The sequence below is a fragment of the Panonychus citri genome, unplaced genomic scaffold (genome assembly GCF_014898815.1).
Source record: "Panonychus citri isolate SS breed McGregor unplaced genomic scaffold, ASM1489881v1 Contig00011, whole genome shotgun sequence".
Classification (NCBI taxonomy): domain Eukaryota; kingdom Metazoa; phylum Arthropoda; class Arachnida; order Trombidiformes; family Tetranychidae; genus Panonychus; species Panonychus citri.
Genome location: NW_026515416.1, coordinates 1,759,289 through 1,780,267, shown reverse-complemented (window position 1 = coordinate 1,780,267; position 20,979 = coordinate 1,759,289). Strand labels below are relative to the sequence as shown.

The 20,979-nt window shown below is 31.7% G+C and overlaps 2 protein-coding genes across 2 annotated transcripts in view; one reads left to right on the top strand and one right to left on the bottom strand.

Annotated features, from left to right (window-relative positions):
- LOC128391190 (unconventional myosin-XV-like) overlaps positions 1-19,469 on the top strand; it is a 28,673-nt gene extending 9,204 nt beyond the window's left edge. Inside the window, 25 exon segments of the mRNA XM_053351041.1 lie at positions 3-546; positions 3,336-3,459; positions 3,535-3,795; positions 4,117-4,282; positions 4,693-4,931; positions 5,316-5,551; positions 5,721-5,890; positions 5,983-6,250; positions 6,372-8,925; positions 9,589-11,226; positions 11,314-11,687; positions 11,868-11,961; positions 12,278-12,328; positions 12,747-12,864; positions 15,572-15,609; positions 15,921-16,030; positions 16,099-16,249; positions 16,335-16,407; positions 16,491-16,567; positions 16,670-16,752; positions 16,990-17,390; positions 17,475-17,959; positions 18,089-18,175; positions 18,265-18,399; positions 18,491-19,469. Coding sequence (XP_053207016.1) covers positions 3-546; positions 3,336-3,459; positions 3,535-3,795; positions 4,117-4,282; positions 4,693-4,931; positions 5,316-5,551; positions 5,721-5,890; positions 5,983-6,250; positions 6,372-8,925; positions 9,589-11,226; positions 11,314-11,687; positions 11,868-11,961; positions 12,278-12,328; positions 12,747-12,864; positions 15,572-15,609; positions 15,921-16,030; positions 16,099-16,249; positions 16,335-16,407; positions 16,491-16,567; positions 16,670-16,752; positions 16,990-17,390; positions 17,475-17,959; positions 18,089-18,175; positions 18,265-18,399; positions 18,491-18,610 — 8,597 coding nt within the window. The 3' untranslated portion in view covers positions 18,611-19,469.
- On the bottom strand, positions 19,199-20,968 carry LOC128391340 (intraflagellar transport protein 57 homolog). Its single transcript, XM_053351206.1, has 2 exons — positions 20,754-20,968; positions 19,199-20,688 (listed from the first exon to the last, which is right to left on the bottom strand). The coding sequence occupies exons 1-2, from the start codon at positions 20,921-20,923 to the stop codon at positions 19,536-19,538; spliced, it is 1,323 nt and encodes a 440-aa protein (XP_053207181.1). The 5' UTR covers positions 20,924-20,968; the 3' UTR covers positions 19,199-19,535.
- Positions 20,969-20,979: the final 11 nt, after the last annotated feature.

The following is a 20,979-nucleotide window of genomic DNA, read 5'->3' as shown; positions in this document are numbered from 1 at the left end:
CCAATTTCCGAAAGCCTCTGATCACTCGTTTCTTGAAAAGTGCCATTACAATCACGCTCTTAACGATCTGTACAGTCGACCTCGTCTCTCATCAATGGAATTTGGTATTAAACACTTTGCAGGTCAAGTTTGGTACAATGTTGAGGGTTTTCTAGACAAGAATCGAGATACACTTCGTCACGATGTTATCGAGCTAATGATCAATTCTAAAATGACTATGATCAGTAAAATGTTTCAAGAATTGCGGAACACAAATGAATCTGTCAAGACTTATAACCGATCTGATGGACGATTCATCACCATGAAACCAAGAGCACCAACAGTATCTGCACGATTTCAAGATTCACTCAATTCACTGGTCGATTCAATGTCCAAATGTAATCCCTGGTTCGTTAGATGTATAAAACCAAACAACGAAAAAGCAACCATGAAGTTTGACATCTCAGTGGTTTTGGAACAACTTCGCTATTCTGGAATGCTGGTGACAATTAAAATTCGTAAACTGGGTTACCCGGTTCGAGTTAAATTTCCAGCCTTCGTTTCAAGGTAAAATCAGTTGAATCTGTTGAAGATGAAACCTTGAAATTAACCTTTAACCTCCTTGACGATCATTTCCTCAATAATATTACTTTCCCTTTCTCAGTTTAGTTATTAACAGAATTGATTGTTGTCTCAGATGATGATGATGATGATGGTGATTAGGTTGTGTTTAGAAAAGCATGAAATTATTGTAAAAGGTAGGAAACAGGGTGGAGCAGGGTGAAAGAAAGTTCTGTTGAAGGGAAGGATGAATGAAAAAAACTATCATCATGATAAAGAAATGAAAAGATTCACCTGAATGATTAACACAAATAGTAAATCTTTTCATCTCTATTAACCCTTTAGAAACTTTATCATCAACCTCAGGTATTTCTATGATATCACCTGAGTTTTTTTTATCAATTTCCAATCTATTGACTATTATTTTCATCATTAGCATGATGATTATAGTTAATTTACTAGTATCAAGAGTAATTTTCAATGTTTCAATTACTCTGAAAGTAAATCATCAATTCTTAATTTGTGCTTGTGTGTATGTGACTGTTGATTTGTTGATTACAATGATAAAGGAATAAAATTTCATGAGAAATATTAATACAAAGTAGAGATGAAACTTTTTTTTTCTCAATGAAAATGAACTGAAAAAATCGAGAAAATTTTCAATTGATAACAATGAAAGTTACTCAATTCTAATAGTATTCTGATTGTTACCGCTTTTCTTTTCCCATAGGGTTAATCATTTCACTTGGAATTGATTAAATTTACAACAATTAACAGCTGATTGTTGTTGATCAAAGGGTTTCCTTTGATTGGGCAATGTTGATGATGAGACTAAATAGTTTTTTCATCATCTAATAATTTCATAAAAGATGAAGATGATGATGATGTAGAAACAGGAACTAATTTCATCTTCTTTTCAATTTTTGGTTAGATGATGATAATGATGATGATAAACCGGAATTCTCACCTCATTGAGATGATAAAATTCCTGAATTCATTCAACATGAAAACCGGTATCATGAAGATAAAGATGAGGAATAAGAAAATAACATCTCTATATGTACTTTCCATTAGAAAAAGACTAATATATATTTTGATTCAACTTCTTTTTCATGTTGGTCACCAACAATTTAATTTTAACCTCACAATTTAATCAAAATTTTCTTAATCATTTTAACCTGTAACATGTTAATTACAATTTCCATGCAATTAACATGAGCTCGTTAAATTGTTGCTCGGTGTTACCTTGATCATCATCAATCATATTAATCATTGTTTTCCTTTTTATTTTCATCAATTTAAATTTTTCTCTTCTCTACTAATTGTTGATAAATTTGATAGTTAATCTGTTGAATTGATTAAGTTGATTAGTTAAATTTTCCAGGTTTGATTGATATGAATTCAGTCCAAACAATTAGTAAATTGTTAGATTTGAATTTCTATTTGTCTCTTGTGTACCATTTAAGGTCAATGATAACATTGACTATTTGTTTAAATAGTTGATTAACTTTTAATTGCTTTACAGGATTTAATCACTTTTCATGAAGCTCAACAATTAGATCAGATTAAATTTTAAATAACAGTTTAATTGATTACAATTTAGTTACAAGTAGAAAATCAACTTTTTTTTTCAATTTAATTTTCTCCCCATTTTCAGAATTAACTTTTTTTCTCCAGCAATTTGTTAATTGTGACCACTTTCAATTAATTGTCAATATTTAGAAAATTGTTATTAATCAACATAATTAGTTGATAATTAATCAGGTACACTTTCAATTGCAACAATTTGATTCATCTTAATCACTAATATAGTGATTTATTTATTTATGATGAGCAAACAATATTAAAAGCAATCAAATTAATTGTTACTATTATTGTTTAATTGCTATTATTATGAAGGTTATTAATATATCGTTCAAGTTGTAATAGTTAAATCAAATTAATTGTCAACAAAACACTTTGAACAATTTGTGATACAAAAAAAATTGAATCAAATCTAAATGATAATCAGTAATAAACAATTAACAATTAACATCAATCAAACTATTTTTTTGATTGTTGTTAAAGCAAAAATAATCAGGACGAAATGTTTAATTAAATTCATGACTATAGTTCATTAACAATTAACTATGTAAACTAGTAATTATGGTTTTTGATTGTTAGATAATTGTAACCATTAAATTGTCAGAAAAGTGAATGTAAAGACAAATTGTTGAGTCTGTTAGTTAAATTGTTGAGGTTAAATTGGAGTGAGAGTTGAAAATACTCTTGAATTTGGTTAAAGGCTATTGAAAGATGATCATCTTAAGATGATAAATTCATAAAAGGTCATTAATAGCCTGAGGCTATTTAAATTGCTCTCAAACTGTTATTCTTGGTGATCATTGAATGTGTTAATAATAATTCTGATTCCATGAAGTAGATTGTTCATTTTATTTTTCATTCTCTTTCTATTAATTTTCTTAATTTCTGTTCGAAATTTCCATCATCATCATCATCGCCATTAGCTAATTAACGTTCTCCTTTCTATTTTCTCTCTCTCTCTATTCATCATCAATTTATCTTCTTCATCATCTCTTTCCCCCCACAGTAATAAACGATAATAATTGATATGAAAACGTAAACAAATTAAGATTAACCTTTTAACGGTTTACCTGTAGTTTTATATTTACCTTGTCATCATCATTAGTATCATCTTGACTTTAATAGTAATCGAAAAGTATTCACTCTAAATTGTTCCCACGTTTTCAATCAGCAACAATCAACTAATTGTTTACTAATGTGATTAACCACAGGTATCGATGTCTCATTTCAAAATATGATACACCAACTAATTACTCAACCAAAGAGATATGTAAACTCATCTTGGATAACCTTTCATGTGGATCAGTTGATCAATATGTCCTTGCATCAACAAAGGTAATTAACTTTAATCGAAAAGGATTGACGTGATTACATTGTTAATTGTGATTTATGTGTGTTAATTGTTATTAGGTTTTTATGAAAGAAAGTCTCGAGGTCGCTTTGGAAAAGGAAAGAATCAATTTACTTCGATCATCAGTGATTACCATTCAAAGGTATATTCGAGCGTATATTGCCCGTAAACGATATCGAAAAATCCGTTCAAGTGCCATTAGGATACAATCGGTTTACCGAGGATACAAATGTCGACATCGGTATAATTCAATTCGTAAAGGAGTCGTTAAAGTTCAGGCCAATTGGAGGATGAAACGACAAAAGCGAGAATACACCAAGGTAAATCAATTGGACTATTAACCATTCGAGAAACTTATATCCAACCAATTTGTTTCTCTTAAATTGTTTCATCGCCTCCACATTATTATTATTATTTCTCAATCTAATCAGTACAATTAAGATGATAAGATGAGATTCAACATGATACATTGAACCTCATTTCTTACATTTTAATACTTAAGCTTATGTTTAACTTAATCCAGTCAAATAATCTTATGAATCCTTATATTTTTAACTGAAACTTAAATTTGACTGATTAACTTTTTTCTCTTGATTCTAATTTTGTTTTTCTTTTCATTATGTTTTTCCAATTGTGATTAGATTAAATCGATTCTCGAAAAGAAACGAGAATCAGATCGAATTGCCAATGAAAAGGCGAAAGAGAAAAACGCCAAGGAAGAACTCGAAAGAATCTCTCGATCAGTGGCTGGAGTTAATCATTTAGAAATTCCCGCAGAATTGGCCTTCTTATTATCTAAATTAGATGGTAAACAATTAACTCTCCAAAGTATAAGCAACATCAACAATCAACGAAATCAATCCCTGAAAAAAACTATGGAAATATTTCAATTTCTTAATCTAAAGTTTCCCAAACTGTCACTCATAATTTCATTCACTTTCCAATCTTAATCCTAAACGATTAGTTAATCTCTCACTAGCTATCTGCATATTATTTCACCTTTACTCACAAAAACTTATAAGTTTTCTCAATGAAAGTTATCCAATATTGTTGTCTGACAATTTCGACAAAAAAATCAAGAGAGAGAGAGAGAGAGAGAGACTACAATTTAATCTGATTGTTGATTGTTGATGACCTGATATGTACATGAAATTGTCCAAGAATTTAACTCTTTTGTTTTGTTTTTTTCATCTTCTTCTATTTTTTGATTATCACAGAATGGAAATGTCAACAATCGGATAAAAAAGTTGTTAAATCAGTGGAGCATTTTGATTGTTCCGGAAAAGATCGTAATAATTTCCTTCCATTGGATATTGATCAACACGCTTTCACAAAATTTACCAACATCTATTTTAGAGCTCATGTTTGGGGTATGAAGCGTGAACCAATTAGGACGCCATTTTTGTCTAAAACAAATGAGAATGATTTTCAAGATTCATTGTCCATCTTTAAATTGGTATGATCACAATTAAGATTGCAAAAAAAAATACAAGTAGCAATCAACCATCATCATCAAAATCAACTACACATTAAACTCAATAGTTTTAAATTGTGTTAACTTTTAACATTCAACATTAAACCTACACACAATTAACTATTAGAATTAATTTAACTTGAAACTGTTTACCTATCCTATTTTATTACAATTAAGTTAATTGTGTAGTGACATAAGTAAAACAACTTTCATTAAGATTAATCAAGTTTTAAATTTGGTTATCATTTTGTTATGAACTTTGTTTTTTTTTGGTTTGTTTTGATTGTTACTCTTGTATTCAACTTTTGCTTTTAAATTGTTTCACTATTTTATTAATCGTATTGTTAATTTGTTACCATCTTTCAGATACTTCGTTTCATGAATGACAACAATTTAAATGGACACAAGGAGAAACTATTAGCTGATTATATTATCCAGAAAGGATTATCCAATGTGATGATGAGAGATGAGATTCTGTGCCAATTATGTAATCAAACCTGGAAAAATGAAATGGAAGCCAATTTTGAACGTGGTTGGCTTTTAATGGCTAATTGTTTATCATGTTTCTCTCCGAGTCCAATTCTGTACAAATACATCTTAAAGTGAGTGATCAAGTGATTAGTTCAATCAGCGATTAATCAAATTAACCCGAAAACTTTGGGATTTTCATTTTCATTTTCATTTGTATTTTTGTGTGTTCATTGTTCATTCAACTTAATTGTGTTTCTCTCTCTCTCTCTCTCATTGATTGTCTTTAATCATCTTATATAGATATGCCTCTGATTATGCGTATAATGGATTTAAACATATCTGTCAAACTAAATTACTCGAAAGTGAATCAATTGAGCCACAAAATTGTCGTACTTATCCACCTTGTTATTTGGAATGGAAATCAATGGTCAAGAAGGCTAATATGTGTTTGGAAGGAAAATTATCTGATGGTTAGTTAATTGTTCAACTTTAGCATTCTTATATTTGTGATTAGATATTAGAATTGTTATTTATTCTGTCAACTTTTTTTTTCTTATAAAAGGTGATACTAAAGTTGCTCCAATCACTTCTTGGACTAATGGTGAAACTTTCGCAGCTGATTGTCTTCGTGCCAAAGGTATTGATGATACCTTTGGGTGGACAGTTGAGTTAGATGACGAAGGTGATATTTATGAACTTAATGGAAAAGATTATGTATTTGATTTAATCTCGGAAATGGAAGTGATTCCTTCATTCCCGGTGTGTAAAAGTTTCTTCTTAGTTTCCCCTGATCGTAATAATCGAAATCGTAAAGCAAATCTTGTGAACAGGTAAGTTAATTTATGTTCTCTAAATCATCAACAATTGGACAATTGTCTGTTAATTGTCCTTGTGATATTTTTTTTCCACTTGACTCATTTTCACTTTTCCATCTTTTATTGATCATTTTAGCCCACACAATCCTGAACGAATCAACAAATTTGAATATGATGCTGATTTCGATGAAACCTCATTCGAACAGCATTTATCTTCCCACCGAGAAAAGGATAATTATCTTCGAGAATCAGCTGACAGAAGACGAAGTAGTGGCCTTGAACATAGTTATCAGTCATCTTCTCCAGGTCATTTACGAGCACGTTCAGTGTCAAGGGAACATCTTGTTCACAATAATCATGCAAATTCAACATCACATGTTGATGATTCATATAAATATGAAGATGTTGAGGATTCGTTACCCGATGAGGGTCAACATCGTTCATTTCATAGTGCTAATGTCCATCATCCAGTTGGAACTACTCGTAATTCTTGTAGCCTCATGTCTCTTGATCAAGTTAATTTAAGTTTATCTAAAAATAGTAAACTTAATCGTCGTTACCTACACAAAAGTGGTAAAGAGGAAACAATTACGAACCTTAAACTGTCCGAAACAAGTAAACTAAATAAACGATATGGACTAATTACCGGTGATTCTAATAGGAAAGATTTACGAAATAAAGATTCAAGTCCATCGGATACTTTTGCTTCCAGGCCATCGCTTAGTAAACGATCAATGTCTTTGCAAGAATTGGGTCTGGCCACATCGGCATTAAACGATCGTTACTTTGCTCAAACCAGTGGTACTGATAATAATCGTGATGTAGGAAGATCTAGTGCTGGAGGTGCTTCTGCTGCCGCTCTTCAGAAACCCGCTTCGCTTACCGGTGGATCGGAAAATCCAGAGATTCAAAGTGGACCTTCAAAGACAACAAGTCACAATAGTTTACTCGAGATGAATCAAAGTGACATGAATGGCACTTCAAGCGGTGCTTATGGTCGGAATAATAAAGAACCCATCGAGTCGATTATTAAGGCAACCCCCAAACAAGGTATTCGCCCATCTTCAAGTCAATCCTCCGCTTCATCAATATCTTCAGCCGATTATACTGGTTCTCACCATGGTTTAGGTGATAGTGCAATAGATGCTGAGATACGTCGCCGAGCTTCAGATTCTCGATACGTTAAATATTCTGGTAATAAATCAACTGGTTCATCTTCGCGTTATCTACCCTATGGTCAGTCAACAAAAGCTTATATCGACCGATCAGTGACCCGTGAAGGTGAATATGGATTCACTGGTGTCCGATCATCAGCCATGTCCGATACCTCTGAAGCTCCTTCGTTGGCTTCTCATGTGAAAAATATCAAAATACCTTCTCACACCTCAGATCTTGACCAATATCTAGATGATCTGTTTAATCCCGTTCTCGATGCTAATCTTGACGATCTGAGTGATGCCCGATCTCTTGCAGCGTCAATTAAAGGTGGATCAGAGTATTCATCATCAAATACTACAAGTGATTATCTAATTAGTGAAAATTTACCTGAAAGTGTTGCCGATGATTATATTGATTCAATTTTCAGTGGTAGTTTTAATGATGATGAAGATAATGATTCCGATCATGATGGTACTTACACTCTGGTTCCTTCCGAAATTGATTGTGGCCTTCAAGATCTTGATATCGATATTTCTGACCTTGCCAATCTTTCCGATGCCAAACATCTTGCAAACTCATTGAAAGGCGGTGGTTATCCTGAATCGCCTTCCACTTCTGATACAAGAGGTGCTGATAAAAATAACCATGAAACTGAAAATGAAATAATCAGTTTAATTGGACCAACAAGCTCATCAACCGTTACCTTTGGTACGAGAAACAGTATTGCAACTGAATCAAATTATTCAGGTGATTGTGATCAATCTGAGGTTGTTTCATCAGTTTGTGATTCTTACATTTATACTCACCATCCATTAGATTTTATCTCATTACCTGTGGTAGGAAATGATGAAAATATTAATGATGAAGATGAAATTATTGATCATAATCATCGTCTTCTCGCTCCTCTTTATTTAAACACTGGAAATACTCATTTGGAAACCATTGGAGTCTCAGAGGATTTGGAAAGTTTATCAAATGCTGAAGATTTGGTAGTAACAATTAAGGGCGGTGGTGGACTTAATGAATCCAATTTAGAGACAACAATTAGCTTTGGAACCTCTGGTGCAAATAATAATGGTCATCAAGATATTGGATCGACATCTTTTTCATCGGGATTTTCATCATTCTCACCTGGTGCTGCCCTGAGGGCAACAAATGAAGGTGCACCAACAATCAACACTAACATGCCTTTCACCAATATTGCCGGAATGACCGTTCCAATTGTTGATACCTCACAAATTATTCAACAACAATTAGTCCATCAACAAATGATTCAACGAGCCTTTCTTGCTTCAGCAGTTCAACAAAATCTACAAATTCAACAACAATTATTACAACAAAATCAAGCCCTTCAACAATTACTCAACACCCCGGTGGGCAATCAATCACCAAGCATTGAAGGCTCATCCAAACCATTATCACCAATAATTCAACAATCAACTCAATCATACAATTTACTACAAACAGCAGATACCTCACTTGATTCAACTTCATTATTATCACCTAATCATGATGGTCAAACCAATGGACAGGTAAAAAAAAATACTCTAATCGATTGATAATCTTGCAAATTTAAATGATAGTATTTGAGTTTGATTTTTTTTACTAATTGTCAAGTTTAACCTTTGATTGATTGGGATAAATCAATTATGGTAAAACTTTATTCAAAATACAAGTTTAGTCTTGATTTTACAACGAAAACGTTAAAAGTTAACAATGAATTCCTGGTCACTTTCTTGTCCATCAGCTTTTACTAAACCAGAAAAACTTCAATTACAATTACAATTAACATTGATTACTATGCTTAACCATGATTTCTGAACACAGTTAAATCTCCTTCCTCTAAATTATAAATTTACTTTCCTCTTATTACCATGACTTTTGATTTTTTTCTTACATCAACTCAGTCTGGTCTAGAAAAATAGAGGCCACTAATTCAGTTTAATCACCGTTTGATTGTTGTCCTTTTTTTAAAGTGTAACACATTCATCTATGGACTAATCAGTGTTTCCTTATCACACGTTTACTTTTAATCATTTAGTTAAATTGTTCAACACATTTAAACAGTTAATTTGATTGTTGGTTTTTTTTTTGTTTCTTGCTCTCGATTTTGTTTTCAGCTCTTTATTTGTTTTTCCATTGATTTCAATCATTTTTGACTAATTGTTTCCACTTTTCCAATGTGTATGTTTCAGATTATTTCACCAATCAAACAATTAAACACTTCTGGTAATCGATCAGCTATTCCGCCACCTCCTCCTCCTCCACCTCCACCGCCACCACCATTGTCACCCTCATTTACCTCTGTCTATGGACGGGCTAAGACAGTTCGTATTGGTAAATGGCGATGGCCTCCGCCAAGAGATAACGGAGTGACCGAGGGGTCAGCGAGTTTCTTTGAGTTCAAGATGAAAAAACAACATTCAAAACAAAAGGAAAACAGTGACTGTGATAAAAACGATGAAATATCAACGGCAATTGAACAAGAGGTCATATTACCTGTAACAATGATCAATACAACTGTGGCCTCCGGGCAACAAGGATCACCTAAAGGTGGATTGATTCATCAAAAGCGTTACAAGAAAAGTGATAAAGTGTCAAAAGGAGATGCTAATGGTTTAATAATGGCCGATGGTCTTAAAGGGGCAAGTAAAGGGTCAATTGGTAAACTTAGAATAAGCTCCGAGATGAAGGCTAAATTAGAAGCGTTAACGATTGATCAAACAGTTCGATCTAAAAAGGATGGCCGAGAAAAATTAGCTCGATCCATGGAGGATATTCGTGGTGGAGAATCAGGAAATGGTTTAAATGGTTCTATGAATGGAGTGAAAAAATTATCTGAACATAGAAAAAATTTACTCGAAAAACAGTTAATGGGATCAATGTTGATTCTTAGCGGTAACGGTGATAATAATAATAGTAAAAATCAATTGACTCGATCAAAGTCAAATGATAAACCGCTTGGATTAAGTTCAAATGTGACCTTATCTTCACCTCAATTAGTTACAAAAACGGTATCTAGTTCATCTCATCATCATAATCCTCATTTGTCTCACTCAAGTTCACATGGTCGACTTGATCGAGGTGATTCAGGGGAAAATTTGTCCAAATTTAAGGAAAGATTTTCCGCTGCTCGACGAAGTGGATCTCGTGAGTCCAGGGAACGTCGAGATGAACTTGGTCCTCATAATCGAGGTGGAACCATCGCTTCAACAGTAGCTGCTGAATGTGATGGTGACCATTTATCCACCTCAATGGGAGGTACGTTCATAGATCAAATGTCCACTCGAAGTAGTGTTCAATATGAAGATTCAGTGATTTCTTCTGTTAGTCATACAAAATCCTCTTCACGTACCGATGTTACTCGGCCAATTAAACGAATGTCAGTCCCACCACCACCTCCACCTTCATCTAATTTAGAGCTTCGATCGGAATCAATCAATGGTCCAAATGGATTAAATAACGATGATCATTCGGTAATGCACCATCATTCACATCACCACCACTCACCCAGTGGATATCACGGTGGACCACCTTCAATTGCCGCTTCGTCCAGTTATTATGGTCCAAGTACACCAGTCATGATGAGGAGAAAAGATCAACCACCTCCTTTACCCGCCATGAATTATAAATCACCAAATCACCGATTGTCACTTGATCGTCTTGAATACATTGAATCAAATGAATTTTTGAAGCCTCTTGATTCATCAAATCAAATTAATCGTCGTGATCAGAAAGCAATTGATTCAATGAAGACTAAATTAGCTCCACCGGCTCACAATTTTTCATTAACTTATTCAAAAGGTCCTTGGGAGTTACGATTAAGAAAAGAGGTAAAATCAATTTAATTGTTTTCTAATGATATCTAATCAATCTCATATTATAATCAGTAACTAATTGGCTTGTTAATTGTTGATTAGGTTTTTTCACCGTTGGAAAAAGTTGAAAGTCCATTGAAACTTCACCTCATCTTTTGTCAAATTATTCGAGATGCATATTCACCTAATTGTATCCGATTAACTCGAGAGGAGAGACAAAAATTACAAATGCAATTAGAAAATTATCAAATTAATTGTGATAATATGAATTCATCTAATCACAAACTGTCCGTCCAACGAAATATAATTGAATTTGCCAAAGATCTTTCAACTTATTTCACTAGATTATTTCCCGTCTGTGGAGGTGACAATTTACCCGATGTTGAACTATTGGGAATCTCTCATTCGGGTGTTAAATTAATCAAAAGGGAAAGAGATGCAATTTGTGATTATCTCAGAATACTGGACACGCTCAGGTAAGTGTATCCAAATAGAACAATTTAGGTTAATCACGAAGATTAGGCCATGGTGGTGATTGCCCATCACCTAAAAAAGATCATCCAAATTGCTTCTTAATTTGACATTTTTTTTCTTGTTTTTTTCTTGTCTCTCCTCCTATTCCACCACCATCACCACCTCCTTCATGATGATCACAGTTTTGGTGAGATTAAGGAAGCGAATGTTGTTGGTAGTAGTACTTTCCAATTGCTCCTCCTCAATGGTGGATGGTTGACTCTTTACTCTCACAAGGTTGGTCTAAATTTCCTCTCTTTCACCATCATATCTCTCTCTCTCTTTCTTTCTTTCTTTCTTTCTGTCATCCAAAATCGTCGACGCTGAACATGATAATAATGATGTGATCTCGACCAAGAAAGTAACTGAAACAAGAAACCAAACTGAATCTCATATTAGATTTTTGCTTTAAATATGAACTTTTTTTCTCTGTCTTTTTGACTTTTCTTCTTTTTCTTCTTTTTTCTCCCGAATTCTCTTCATCATCACCTCCCCTCTCATCTTTCATCTCTCTCTTCTCTCTAACCTCTTTTACTCTTGATTGTGATTACAGGCAAACCAAATCAAAGCCATGATTGATACCTTCAGTTCTGAAGCCAACAAGGTAATCATTTTTTCCCCATCCAAAGTTATCCCTCTGATTCCCGGATCATGATGATGAATTGTTATTACAATTGTTGTATTATTATTTTGCTAGTTCTTGATTGTGATTAAGTCTCATCTTCGCAATCTTGTTTTTATCTCAATCAAACTTTTTTTTTCTATTTGTCCCAATATTACCTTCAAATTGATTTGTTATTACTTGACAACAATCAACTGATTATCAACAACAACAATCATAACAATAGTAACAAAATACATTTACCTTTTCTTGTATCAATTGATCATCATCATCAATCCAAAACTTATGATATGATTTAATTTATTGTCCATTTGATTTTTGTTTTATTGGAATAATCAATCTGATTCTAATTGTTTTATTCTTCTTCGTTTTCATCATTTAATTGTTAACATTTTAATAGCAGCAAAGTGAAGTGGATTATGTTCAATCAATGGTCAACTATTCATCCAATGAACCAATCTTACAATCAAGAAAAGGAGATTTAACTCAATCAACTGATAACAATCAGTTGAATAAAGGTGAGTGATATTGATTATCAATTAATTAGCCTAAATCTTTCATGGGCATTTAACTCATAGTAAATTGTTGATCACTTTAATCAATTGATAAATTAGCTTCTCATCAATTAATCAACCAACCATTTACATCACTCATCCAATCAACTGAAGTTACATGAAAAAAAGTTCACAATTCAATTAGATTGTAATGATTAGCCTGACAATCAGTTCTATCATTTACAAATTTTATGAGAAAGTTGATTAACAGATTAGCTAATTAAGTAACTGATCAGAAAGTGAATGATTTACAACCTCAACAATTAACTTAACCATTACCTATCCATTAGTATTATATTTGTCTTTGATTGTCTATGATTAAGTTTGCTTGTAGTTGTTTAATTGTTTGTATTCGTGATTGGTATTTAAAAAGTTAATTATATCTAATTAGACGAGTTTACAATTAGTAAATTGGTTTCTTTTGTATCGGTTAAAACAATTCAATTAACTTAATCAACACTCATTTGGTTACCAAAGTAAATTGCATGTAAACAATTAACTCTGTTGATATTTGATACTAATCAAAGTTTCTTAATCATTGACTGGTACGCAATCAACAAGATTCACTATCAAGATTTTATTTAATAGTAACAATTAGTAAATGGTTAACATTCGTGTCCTGTAAAACACGCAACAATTAAGACTAAAGATGATAATAAATTAACAGTAACAATTAACTAACTACAAGTGTAAACCTTGTCGTTAAATTATTCAAAAAATTGAACAATTTCAAAGTTAAAATTTGAAATTAAATTGTCATTACAATTTAATCATCATGATTCACACCCAATGATGATTTTGATTAATCTTAATAAGGTAATGTTTACTTTTTAATTGTGATAATTTAGACAATGATTAAATTAATTGTCCTCTCCTTGGCTTTAATTTCATTGATTTGATTATTGAATAATTTTGTCTCAAATTGTAACCCACACAAATCAAATCTGATTAAATGATGAAAGTTTGTCTTTAGGCGTAACAATTTGTTAATTGTTGATGTTACTTGATGTTGATGATGATTTGAAATTCATCAACAATCAGCTTTAATCATCATTAACTATTAATAAGTAATTCAAAGTTTTCCCATGTTAATGTAACCGTGAAGAAAAATTTTCCAACCTTTTTCTCAATTACCATTTAATTGTTTACCTTTAATTGTCAATGTTAACGATGATTAAATAATACATTGATAGTAAGCAAACCACCATCATGATTAACATGATTATCATTAACATGCGAATCATAATGAATAATTAATTAATTAGGTTTCTCATGATTGTTAATCAAACGTAACAACAAACAATTTAAAAGCTTCATTAACCACAATCAAATTATCACTGTTAATATTATTAACCTGTCCAAGTGATTAATTAGACAAATAATTAACTATTAATATCTTAAGAAGAGTAGGAAATTCATTTAATAACAAATGAAAGGCCTAAATATTACAATTAACTAATCATTAGCTGATTGATTGTTGCCCAAGTTAAATAAGTAACAATATAATATACTAAATATTTTGTAAATTGTTTGACAAATTACAATTGTAATTGATTGTATTTAAGATTGAAAATTATATTAATAATAATAATGTTAACATGAATTTTTGATTGTGATAAACATTAAATTGTAAATTATTATTATTACCAAATCAATGAATCACAATCAACATAAGTATTTATTATTAATCGTAATCATCATCAATTTTGTTGATCACAATCAACGGTTGACCGAATCAGGTCGATTAAAATAGCAAAACTGAATTAGCAGTGCATAAAAACAATCAAATCAACAAAATATACTACAATTAAATTAATAACATGATAAATAATAAGAAACAAAAAATGAATTAATTTTAAGATTCATTTTCTGAAAGTGTTTCTATTTACTTTTGTATATCATAATCAAGACAATTTAAAATTAAATAAAAAAAATGAAGATGATTTAAAATCTTTAACCATAACAATAATAATCATTTATAATCCTAAAATAATAACATCAAGTAATAACAATTAGCTAATTGTCTCAATTGAAACGCATTGAAAAAAAAAGTTTTGCTTGTGTTTTTTTCTTGTCACTTGCATCACAAATTGATTGTTAATCATACTAATCATGATAATAAATGATTTATATTTTACGATTCAACTTAAATACTGAAAATAAGAGTTAAATTGTTACAAATTGTCTGCAATTAATTGTCATTTATCAAATTTAATTAGACGAACAAAATTTTGTTTCTAATCAACAATCAAACCTCATGATCATCTAATTGTTTTCCATTTCAATTGTCTATTAATTGTTTGTACACAATCAGATAACATGCTGTTCATGTGATTTAATTGTAATATTTAAAATTTATTTCCATGGTTTGATTAAGTTAATTGTTGGAGAGAAAAAATTTTCTCAAAATAGAAATTAAAATTTGCGCTTTTTTCTGGTTGACAATTTTTTTCCAAATATCTTTTAGTATCTGATAGAAACTTTTCTTTATCTGTTTGGATTTGATTGTCAGTCGTTTTTGTAACTTGAGCTTAATTGTGATCGCTCATAATTTAATCAACCATCTTAATTGTTTCCAATTTTAACTAACCAACAGTTTTGGTTATCGATTGTTTCACATTGATTAAGTGTTTCTTACTAATCATCTTGTTCTCAACTTTTCTTCTTTTAGCTAAATATCCTGGGGCAATCATCATGAGCTCTAAAGATGTAAGTTCTTTTTTTTAATTTTGTTCTTTTCTCTTTTTTTTCTCTTTGTTTGTTTTTTCTTCTTACCTTTTCTCTTTCTTTTCGTTTTTAACCTAAAACTCTAGTGTTTAGCCCACTTTATACCTTTCTCCCTGTGTGTGTCTCTCTCCATCTTTCACCTTGAAACTTTGTATCTTAAATTTACCTTATCCTCTAAGATTTTCTTAGGTGGGCTAAGTTATATCTCGCTCTTCATTTCTCTTTGTTGTTGATCGTTTGACTTTAACGTTTGTTAAATTTTCTTCATTTTGTCTTTTTGTGTTTCTCCTCAGGATCATGTGGATGACAGTAAAAGTGATATTACTCAAAGTTCAAATATGAATGATGGCAAAATTTCCTTATTGCAATTTGCTTTGTACAATTTCCGTGATGTTGTTGACAAGTAAGTTAATTTATCTTCGTTATTAAATTTCGTTTTGATTTAACTTGGTGACATTTTCTTTTCTTTAGGTATGAATTGATAAGAAGTGCTGACGGTTCATTCAGTGGATCAATTAAATTAATAGAAAGTTTAAAATCTAAAAAGAAAAACAAAAAGAAGAATGCAAATGGATCCGATTGGACTTGGAGAGAATTGTCCGATCTTGTCAAGTTCTCAAAGGTTTGTTTCCAATACTAATCGATTACATTTATCTTAGAAATGTTCACTTAACAATTAACTCAATTCTCTCTTTTTTGTTCACTAGAATCCTATTACCAATTCATTGCTCAAATTAGCACCATCGGAATTGAACAAGATTGCCATTGATTGTTTTGCCTGTAAGATACTTTTATTGACCACTAATTGTTTACTCTTTAGTTTTACTTAATTAACTTTATCATTTATCTGTTCATTTAATCAGCAATTATGAGATTCATGGGTGATCTTCCGCTAATGAAAAATCAAACAGAAGTTGATTGTGTTTACACTCTTCTGGTGGTAAGTTTTAATTTAATCTAATTACTTTTATCTCAATTTGTATGACTTTTTCAGAATATTAATCATTTCTTCCTGTCTTTTTTTTATTTATTGTCAAAACAGAACTGTTATCAATGGCCCCAACTCCGGGATGAAGTTTACTGTCAACTTATGAAACAAACAACAAATAACAAGAGTGCAATTCCGTAAGTTAATCAACCATGAGAGTCAACCACTTTTTGTCTTTCTACCTGATGAGTTAAATTACAACATTACCTGAGTTGATGTTTCTGTTGTTTATTTAACTCTTGCTACCTTTGCCAAGAAATTGGTTAACTACAATTAAATTGAACCATCAATTTTCAACATTAGCACGTTTTTGGATTTTTAAAAGATTTTCATCTAATCTTTCATTTTTTGTTTTCTAATTTTTGAAAAAAAAGTGACAGTTGCCAACGTGGATGGAGATTATTCTCAATTGTTGCCGCTTATTTCGACTGTTCCGAGAATCTCAGACCTTATTTACACAAATTCCTTGAAACCTCCGCTTATGATAAAAGACGAGCCTATTATGCTTTAGCCATGGTTTGTCTGCAAAATTTACGTAAAACAATGAAATATGGTGGACGTAAGAACGTTCCAAGTATCGAGGAAATTGCCGCTATTGCTGCAGGTAGAAATTCAAAGAGACAAATGTACAGATTACCTGGTGGAACAGAGAGAATAATTAACACTGAATCAAGCACCGTGGTGTCTGATATTATTGAGGAAATTTGTTCCATGCTTAATGTTAACAACCCCATTGAAATGCAAGAATTTTCACTTTACTGTATTATTGACGGAGGTAAATATTATTACAATTAATGGCAATACTATTTATTTATTTTTTCTCTTATCTAATCAAATGTTTCTTCCATTAATTTGTCAGATCTTTACACTATGCCTCTTAATCGAGAAGAGTACATTCTAGATGTAACCACTGAATTACTCAAGAATGGACAAACCTTTTATTTAATTTTCTGCCGATCCGTTTGGTATTTCCCATTAAGACTTGATTGTCAACTGTACATTGAGGTTATCTTTAATCAAGTTGCACCTGATTACCTTGAAGGTTTACTTTTAATTACTCCTGGTGAACGTTTAAAGGATGATCAAATTTCTGATATTGCTCGTATTGCTGCTCTTCTTCATCGGGCTGCCAATATGAATCATGAGCCAACAAAAGATGAAGTTAAGTATCTTCTTCCCAAACCCATTCTACCCATGAAAGAGATCCGTCCTCCTCAATGGGTCGAAATGGTTCAGGCCAATTGGAATGATATGGGAGCTTTAACAACAACCGAAGCAAAAGCTCAATGTTTAGATATTCTACAAAAATGGCCTCTATTTGGTTCATGTTTCTTTGCGATCAGGGTAAGTATCCTTTTTATCTTCGCTCTCTCTCTCTCTCTCTCTCTCTCAGACACACTCACTCACTAACTCATTCACTCGCTCAATTGCTCACTTGATTCATTTTTCTCTATTCTCTTTTCTCTCAAATAGTATATTCAAACGGATTCACCAAATCATCCTGATTACATTTTAGCCTTAAACAAAGAAGGAGCTCACTTCTTAGACATTTTAACTCATGTAAGAATCTTTATTATTATATGTTGATGATCATTAATAATAGAGAAAAAAATACTTAATCGTTTTTTTATTTGATTTTTTTTTCTCAGGAAACTGTTTGGAAATATCCATTTGATCAAATAATCTCAACTAGAAAGATCCGAGCTGAAGACGAGACTCTCTTCCTTGACATGAAATGTGGTAACCTGATGGTTCAAAAGATTACAAGAATTCAAACTGATCAAGTTAGTATTAATTGAGAAAAAAAGTCAACTTGACTAATTATTATCGATGAATTCGCAATTAATGATATTTTTTCTTCATCTTTCTCCATAGGCTCATGAAATCTCTCGTCTCATTAGACAATATATTGACATTCAAAACTCCGATAAAGGTGAAAGAGGGCAACAAGTATCAACTATATCAAGAAATGCAAACTCAAATTACTCAAGTTAAATCTGAATGACGTTCCAAGCATTTGTTTTTTGCCATCAATTTCATCTCATAATTTTATAAAATCAGCCATCATATTTTTAACAACTTTCATTATAAAAATGAGTGTCCCTCATTTCATTAGTACTTTATACCATTTTGATATGTAATCTCATTTCATACTACAACAAGAAAATATATTCAGATATATATATTTTCTAAAAACACCAAAACTGTCCGGTGCCAATTAACCGACCCGACGACAATTAAACAACGGAGAAATAACAACAATCAACTCGACAATTTAAAATACACCAGGCAATGAGAAACTGTTTCACTCTCATATTTATCTAATGATAATATTACTTATCTGTGCCAAAAGTAAATCTAGATAAAAAATCGAATTTATTTGATGACATTTTTAGAGTCATAAATAAATGTACGACATAATAAGACAACAATCAATTAATCATCAAGAAACGATCCTTGTAATGGATGGAAAAAGTTAATGATAACTCAAGAGCTGATGAAAGAATCAACATTTGAACATGGAAAATCAATTGTGTCCAATAGCCAATCACATTGAGTTCCTGATCTAATTATGGATTTTAATTGTTTTTTTTATCAATTTTTATAATCAGTCAATATCTCAGTATTTAATCTGATTTTTGTATAATATTATTTTCAATCCAATTAACCACAATTCTGACTAATGCCACCAACAATCAAACTATAAGGCAGGATGAACCTTTTTTTTTACTTATACATACACTGGATTTTTCCACTTCTCTGTTAAAATGTAATATCAATTTACTTAATCAATGAAAATTATCAAGTAATCATTACAATTAAACAAACATGGAAATTAAATTGTAAACGAAAATTTGTTTTTCTTAATATTCATTAACGAAAACAAACAACAAAAATGATTTCGAGAAGAAACAATCAATCAGAAAATCAATTGTTCCATTCGATTGGCTTTGAATGGTTGTTGTTTCTCAAGAACATCTTTGGTACTTTCGGTGATCTTAATTCGAAGGAGAGTGTGCATGGCCACACCGATTCGAATATCGAGAGAAATAATTTCTTGTTTAATTGTCGCGAGTGATTTACGAATTGCAATCAAAGGAGTTCCATCGGTCATTGCGGTTCCTCTTTCCTCCATTTCCTCTTTCACCGAATCCAATTCTTCCGATATGTTGGCCAATCTCCTCGATTTTTCCGTTACCCCACCGGAGACCATTTTGTACGATTCGGTGGCCTGTTTAAGGTGCGTTTCCAATGAATTATATTCCAATGTAAGAGTTTCTAATTGTAATTGAAGATATTTTTCTCTCGAAGAGATTTGATTCATTCCTTTAGAAATCTCATCGGTCAGTTTTCTCAGTCCACTTGAGGTGGAATTGAAATGTTTCTCAATCTCATCTCGATGGTGATACATTTCGTTGACATGGACTCTCCAGTCCGCTTTTGCGTCAGATGAACGGAGAATGACCTTTAATTGAGGTAGAACTCTTTCTACTTCTAATTTCCATTCAGCTGAATCAACTGAACTCATCATGATTCCTTGGGGTCGAGAGATAATCTCTCCTTCTTGATAGGTTGAATTTTGATTGATCTCTCTTCGAGTCATCAAATTATCACCATAAACATCAACAGTATCAACACCATAATCATCATCATCATCTAATAGGGTGAATTGATCATCGAAATTAATTTCAATATCATCACCATCTCCACCCAATATCTTATCACCTTCATCTTCATCTTCAATCTCTTGATCACCAGATAAAAGTTTAACCACAATCGGTGATCGAGTTGGTTGATTCTTGGTTAATCCATAATCAGCTAAAGTGTTGAGGATCCAGATCACTTCTGGTCCATAACCTTGTTTAATTTTATTCGGAGCAATTGAAACTTTATCGACAATCAATCGAACTGCATCTAGAATCCCATGAATGGTAACATTTGGATCTTCATAATCTTGTGGATTAAGATCAGTTTCCAATTCTAATCCACATTTATCTTTAATCAACCAAACCGATAGACAGGAAAAAACGTAAAATTGTTCACCGGGATTCGTTTGAATCGTAAAGTAGTACCTGGTAAAAGTGTAACAATTAACAAACTATCACGAAATCATAACTGTCAAAGATCAGCTTCTTACCTGTGTAAAGGTTGACATTTGTAAACAGGACAAAATTGTTGATCATATTTGAGAAGAATCAATTTTTCAATTAGATTTTGCATCCATTGGAAATTGGAAACAAAATGATAACCAGGGCTTCGAGTATCATCTTGATTACTTGATGATTCAATTGTGTCTAAATCAACCATTGGTTAATTAGTAAAATAAACAATTAAATCAACAACAAAAAGTGGAAAAAAATATC

What these genes read in the sequence shown, in the direction of transcription:
- LOC128391340 (XM_053351206.1), bottom strand. Translation starts at nt 20,923, where the DNA reads ATGGTTGATTTAGACACAATTGAATCATCAAGTAATCAAGATGATACT. An exon ending in AAATGTCAACCTTTACACAG is followed by an intron (nt 20,689 to 20,753) that starts GTAAGAAGCTGA and finishes CACTTTTACCAG; the next exon opens with GTACTACTTTACGATTCAAA.